Source organism: Apium graveolens, chromosome 3 (assembly GCF_009905375.1).
Source record: "Apium graveolens cultivar Ventura chromosome 3, ASM990537v1, whole genome shotgun sequence".
NCBI lineage: Eukaryota > Viridiplantae > Streptophyta > Magnoliopsida > Apiales > Apiaceae > Apium > Apium graveolens.
In genome coordinates, this window is record NC_133649.1 from 33,977,437 (window position 1) to 33,984,384 (window position 6,948).

The following is a 6,948-nucleotide window of genomic DNA, read 5'->3' on the forward strand; positions in this document are numbered from 1 at the left end:
TGAAGTTTAAATCTTGATTTCGGAACATATCACTGTTATGTTTTTATGTGTTATGTGTAACATCGATAGATGTTTTTTTTATATTAAACACATACAATGCATACAACTACGTCACCCGTACCCATAACAAGGCCGAAGGGGATGAAAAATTAAGTACATTGTTTAAACCAAAATCTGCTGCCCTGCATGGGTCACAAAAAACCCCAATATGCAACGAAAATATAAATCATATCGTCCGCATAGTTAGTACTAGTAGTAGGGTGGGAAAGTTGCCATATTCTGTAAATTTCTTATGAAGGAGCTAATCTATATGATGTATAATCTCTATGGAAGTAGCCCAGGGTTGTACATTGGACATAATATTCTCATCAGGTAATTGGTATAACAGTAACTTTTGGATCTATAACCAAGAAGAATATGTATAAACATTTTATGAAAGGGTTCATTTTCGCAGTCTTTGTTTTTGCTGTTATGTGCTACCTTGGCGTGAAAGAGAAGTCTCATTATCAGTTCCAAAGTAGCGATCTCCGAATTCTCCCATGCCTGGGATCACGTGTGAATCTTCGTTTAGTGATGAATCAATTTCTGATGTCACAATCTTCAGTCTAGGGAATTTCTTGCAAACAGTATGTATTCCTTCAGGGGCCTGCACCATTAGCACATGTTTTCAACACAGGAGAGCAAGAAGCTGTCGATAACTCAATGACTAATCAAATTCAAAATATGAGGTGGACATAAACAAAACTTACTGCTATAAGGTTAAGGAAAATGATATTAGATTCTGGTACACCTTTATTGAGTAGTAGAGAAATTGCTTTGACAGCAGAGTTTCCTGTTAATACAGAATCAGTAAAATCATTTTTTTAATAAGTTAATATAGTCCATATGTAACAAACCTGAAGCAAGAACTGGATCAAGTAGCAGCACTTGGCGGCTAGCAATATCTGCTGGAAGCTTCTCATAGATCAACTGTACCAGTAATTTACATTTCAGAAATTCTTCAAACGCAAAGATAGAGAGAATGTATAGTCTCTTACCTGTCGGCCATTGTTGCCTGCACCATGGATGAGGATCTTTCCGATTTTAATTCCCTTGCAACATGCTCTTAAGGCATTCTCCATACTTTCACCACTGGCACCAGAAAAATTAAGATCAGCCACAATGTCAACAAAAAACACTGCAATTAGTTTTAATAGGCATTCTTATCTTTTATTCTTTAAAAATAATAAAAACTCAACATCTCTATATTAAAATTTACATGTAGTATTTTTTTACCTAAGCTTACCTTTGTTTAAAATTAATACTACTCTGACAGTTGGTTTTTACTGCATACTACTACCTTTACTGCTTACTGCTACTGAACTGCTTTTACAACTATACAACTAACTAAAATTTTATATGCAGGTACGGTGCACACTATTAATACACATGGTGCATGGATCAAAATTTCTCTTTTTTATCGGCAAACTATGAGAATCAATACCTTCTGACAACTGAGACTCCACATAGCCTTTTATTGAAAACAACCCCCGTATATATAGATCCTGCATCGAGTCAGATGACCAAAGAAATCACTTAACCAGAGGGAAAACTTAATACAGTATATGGTGGTCTACGTTACAAAATGCAATCATATTTGTATATTAAAAAAGTAGATTTCAAGCAAAAAGCTTTTTTGACAAGACAGATTCTGAGGATCCAGCTGCTCTATCGTCTTAAATTATTGATTCATGGCCACAAGTGCAAATAGTTTCATTTTGCCCTATTATAACACTTTACGTTTTACAGAAGTTTGTCTTTTTAAATGTGACCATCTAAAGGCTTCATAAAAAGATATCTACATTCTCAGTTGTTTAATTTGACCTCGAGATCAACTGATATCTAAAAATTAAAATGTAAATCTTAGAAATGAACAAGTGATTCACAATGCAGAATATTTGCTTTTGAAACATGGAAGCATGTCATAGTTGTGGACATACCTGTAGGAGTAGTGATCTGCTTTTCAGTAAATGGTAGGTGACCTAGACCATGCTCGACAACCTATAACACCAGATCTTGTCATGCCATATTACATGAAAAAGGATTTCAACTTTGCAGAGTAATGCAAATGAGACTAAATACCAAGCGAATCAGTCGATCTGCATAGAAGACGAAGTCATGGTTTGTTGTTTTAACGTCACGGACAAGTGTGTGCATCCCACGTATCTGATAAAAAATCAAAGTTATGTTACCTTTCATTCAATTAACTTTCATCATTACATCTAAAGTATCCTGAGTGTAAAGAGAGGTCTAGTACAAACCTACCTCAGATTAAAATGATGAAGCTGATAGTTACCTGATTTGTTGACTGTATAACAAAAAGATTTGTATATATTTGACATAGATTGTGCTGTCCAAGCTTAGTAAAAATATGTTGTACTATCAGGTCGATTGCGACATCATTATCTGCTCCCCGAGGGATAATGATATCAGCAAATTTTTTTGATGGAAGGATAAACTCTTCAAAACTAGGCTTCACAAATTTAGCATACTGCATATCAGATAACATAAGGCGGTTAAAAAATTTGCTGAAACAAAATACATAAATGATAAGTCAGTAGTTGAGATGTTTTACATAACTGTATGACAATGTAGTACTTATATGGTAGTCATGCATAAAATTTTGAAACCTACTGTACTTACTTGATCAAGCACAAACTGAATATCTCTCCCCCTGTCGACTGTGTCCCGCTGAACTCTTCTTGCAAGGCGCAAATCAGAATCTGCAGATCTTAATTGTGACCACATGGTAACAATTGATATATCAGCATGAATCATCTCTCATCAATAATTAAATCATTTTTAACGTCTTTGTTGATGTGAAAGGGAAGTGGAGTTCTTATGATTTTTGTAAGAGTTTATGTTTCATCTCCCTAAAAACCCCACATAAGGTTTGTTTACTCCAACTGCTGTCCGAAAGAACTTGATAATTAGTCAACCTTTGGGTTCCAAATTTTTTCTTTGAACTAAATATGAGTAGTTTATTAGCTTTGTTGGTATTTGCAAAGTTTCACGATTCTACACGATTATGAGCATCTTCTGTTGCACTATTCGTTGTTGTTTGTATAACTAAAAAAAGGACGAGTGATATTAGGAAAGATATACTGAATACATCAGCTAAAATGGCACATGGTCTCAGTCCATACTTCATGGAAGATCTCAAATATGTTATAACCGGGTTTATTAAAAGTTTACATTTCTCTGTTGTTTATGTTTAGTGTTGCCAGAAACAGAACGTAAATATGTTAAGTTGAAAGTCCATTAAAATATCTTAGCTTCAGACATTATGGTCACAAAAAGTTCGCCCTATATCTTCTAACACATTACTTGGTTGGAAATTTTATCTCTTTTGATCCTATTGTACATAAGTAGAGAAACATAAATTCAATCAATGTCAAGAAATCATAGACAATAGAAAGAACCTGTATCAACAAATATTTTCATGCTCATGAGGTCACGTACACGATGATCATGAAGAACCAAAATGCCTTCTATTATGATGACATCCGAGGGGTTAACCTGTGTGTTATCATTAATTGCGCCACAATTATAATGTATAAAATCATGTAACCAAAAAATAGACAAAGTGGCAATTTTATGTTATAAGAATACAGCTTTATGGTTCTCAAAGAGGCATTATGCGTCAAAAAAAGACTGTAACTAATTTTTTTTTATTAATATGTGTTTTTTGGCTAGGTTTGCATTTGGCAAGCCAACTTGATGAATGCAAGCTAGTACCGTCCGTGATGTTTCAAAATTCTTATGCCTCTTGTAATCATAATTTGGGATGCTAACTGCACTCCCACTCTTTAATGTTTCAGTGCAAGAGAGTAGGAGCTCCACATCAAAGGCATCTGAAAGAAAAAGATGAAGTATAAAGTAAACATAATAAGCACAGTAGAAGCAGAACAGCCTAAATACATTAGTCACAATATAGCTACCTGGATGATCAAAGTTGTAGTCATGGACATTCTTAAATTGTTCATCAGTTAGTGGGTGATAAAATGAGTCCTGCATAATCATATTAAGATCAGATCAATATAAAATAAGAACTGCAGATAAGGGCAATATCTAATAGATGGGAACACGAGAGACAACAATTTTCCATGCAATGAAATGAGTAAATGATCAATAGTGTAAGACTTATCGAATTTCTAGCCAAGACTCTAAAGTGCACTTGGAATAGGATATGATTAATTGTAGGCAATTTGAATGTGCTATTTTGCATCTCTAAGTCTAACGGTATAAATTTTTATTTAGTACTGGCTCTGTACCAAATCCAAATATACATTTTGTTCTAAATTGTATCGGCAGAACCAGGATTTAAAAGAACCCAGAAGTAACGTAATTAAAATAGGGGGTTGAAAGTTACATAACTAATTTTTGAAAATCCAGCAAAGGCTAAAAAATAGATTCCAGCATTCTACTAGATTTGAAGGTCAACCAAAGATGGAGTGTGTGCCAACACTCCCTAGTATGTTGCGTCGTTTCTTGTATTTGCAGAGTCGCACTAAATTTTATGCATAATTAAATATTGAAATTGCCATTGCTTATACAGCTGAACCTATAAATTAGAATAAAAAGTAAAAGCAACATTGTATAAATAGATGAAGAGAATTAAGATTACTTGATTGAAAAGAACAACTCGCTGATCACGAAGCTGCGAGATAATCATATTGCAAACAGTAGTTTTGCCCGAGGCAGTTCCTCCAGCAACACCTGAGGGTATACATAATTTATCACCGTGTCAATTATCAACATCTCCAAGAATAATAAAACAGTCAAAATCTGACAAATTAAATGTACATACCAATAATAAAAGGCTGCTTTGTGGAAACCTCTTGTGTTGAAATACTATTTGATTGAATGGAATGTGGATTATCCGAGGCTAAATTGCCCGATCCTTCCTCGTAATTTATCATCTGTAAGGAAAAAACTAGTAAGGATCTCTCATCTACACAACAAAAAAAAACCTAGGTAGAGATTATACATAAACACAATCATTACCTTTATGGAGTGGCTAATGTAAATTTTATTAAAATGAGTTTGTAGGTGTACGAATTCATAAAGTGTAGTTATATGTAACTATACATTAAACAGGTGTTCGTTGTATTGGTGTTAGCTTGTTTTAAGTTCTCGGGAACAAAGAGAAGGTAAATTTGGAGAACAGGAAAGAAAGCTAAAATAGCGGGAAAAGAAAGCGCATTTGTCGTGCCCGGCTTGAATATATGTAGCCCGAAAACATGGGCTTTGCTATTAGGCCCAATCGAATTGTTGGCAGCAACTATCCTTTGAGCTCCATTGTTACCGAACCGTTATCTAATCTTACATGTTGGGGAACGTTCAATTTTTAATAATTAACCATAACTAAACTGTCCCAAACAATTTTTTTTCCAATTCCATTAACCGTTTATTGGTATCTATTATAATCAATAACTAGCATAATAACTCGTCTGAGCGGTCATTTATTAGATTTTTTTTTACACCATACAAAACTATCAGTTAAATTATTGATCGTTTTCGTATTGATAAAATTGTATAACGTCTAAAACATATCAAATACAAGTTGAGTATTCATCGATGTGTATAATATTCATGTAAACATTAATAACATGTTTAATATATCTCATTAATCATAATAAATATTTTTTTTGTTTGTGTTGTGTAATTTATATTTACTAAATGAATACAAGCAGGTTAGTGTAAAAGTAAAAGATTGAAGTTAATCCATCAAATATTGTAAATATGTTTATAAAAGAAACTAAAAATTAATATACATGTATATTGCAGAGTCATGTAAATTTTTTGAGTTTTGGTTAAATAAATCGTGAGATATTTTATTACTAAAGTCATTACTAATCTACAATTATCTTACTTAATTTAAAAGGATTAATAATGCATATTTAAAGTGTGTAATCATAATATTCAACGAAATAGAATTTACACTACAATTAATATAAGTTTTTTTTAAGAAAAATGCTATTTTTTTAATTCAACATTTATGTTGATTTAATATCACTGTTAATGTCTTAATTCATTAACTAAAGTAGATCTCCACCGTGTAGTTAGCTTTTAATCCTTTCTATTATACAAAGTTAATTTTCTAAGATGTCAGATAATTGTCAATTCATAAATTAAAATTGACATAATCTATTTAGTTTTTAACACATTGAAAAAAACTTAAATTTAATTGATTATTCTTATTTTCAGAACATAAAAGACTTTTGTTATTTTATTCTAGTATATATATCAATAACTCTGAAATACACCATTAAAATTGAATCTTTTAATATTGGTAAAGATAAAGTCACATGTGTATGTATGTAAATTATGTAAATTAAATACTATCAATTTGATGATTTTTTATAAATATTAGTTGGACTTGTTAATCCTTGCAAAATATCGGCTGATATAAATTTTTTTATTTAGATATCATAATATGGATTAAATCAAATAGTACAATACATTATAGCTTTAACATTTTTTCAAATAATTCAAAATAGCTGTACAATATTTTCCAACACTAAATATTTTTTTGTAAATTTATTATTGCTAATTTTAAATATATTTTTTTCAAAATATTGAATTCTTTAATTTTTCAAGTTTCATATATATATATATATATATATATATATATATATATAAGCTAAGCTAAGTTCTATTAAGTACTTGTTTTTAGTAGGGTACATATATGTTCTGCAAGTAAAATAGTATTAAAAAATTTGTAAAACATATTATAATGTGAATCATGTTATACAAATATCACTATTTTAATAAAAATCTTGCAAATCCCATACATTTGACAAGTTGAACATTACACCTAATATGATTTTATAGAACATGATCAGTTTGAAGAACATACGCATTCACGTTGTAGAACACGTAAATATTCAACTTGCTGGACATTAA

General features: G+C 31.4%; 1 protein-coding gene across 1 annotated transcript; it reads right to left on the reverse strand.

Moving 5' to 3' along the window:
- Window positions 1–130: 130 nt before the first annotated feature.
- LOC141710664 (uridine kinase-like protein 5) lies at window positions 131–5,198 on the reverse strand. Its single transcript, XM_074513213.1, has 15 exons — window positions 5,047–5,198; window positions 4,850–4,961; window positions 4,667–4,758; window positions 3,981–4,050; window positions 3,778–3,893; window positions 3,462–3,558; window positions 2,683–2,762; window positions 2,336–2,530; window positions 2,122–2,205; window positions 1,980–2,040; window positions 1,484–1,544; window positions 1,038–1,131; window positions 897–969; window positions 750–832; window positions 131–646 (listed from the first exon to the last, which is right to left on the reverse strand). The coding sequence occupies exons 2-15, from the start codon at window positions 4,959–4,961 to the stop codon at window positions 470–472; spliced, it is 1,395 nt and encodes a 464-aa protein (XP_074369314.1). The 5' UTR covers window positions 5,047–5,198; the 3' UTR covers window positions 131–469.
- Window positions 5,199–6,948: the final 1,750 nt, after the last annotated feature.

Bases quoted from the DNA above. Each gene is read 5' to 3' on its own strand.
- LOC141710664 (XM_074513213.1), bottom strand. From the start codon at position 4,961: ATGATAAATTACGAGGAAGGATCGGGCAATTTAGCCTCGGATAATCCA. The intron at 3,894-3,980 runs GTAGCTATATTG...TTTTTCTTTCAG, and splicing joins CTACAACTTTGATCATCCAG to ATGCCTTTGATGTGGAGCTC. The intron at 2,763-3,461 runs GTTCTTTCTATT...TAAGATCTGCAG, and splicing joins GAAAATATTTGTTGATACAG to ATTCTGATTTGCGCCTTGCA.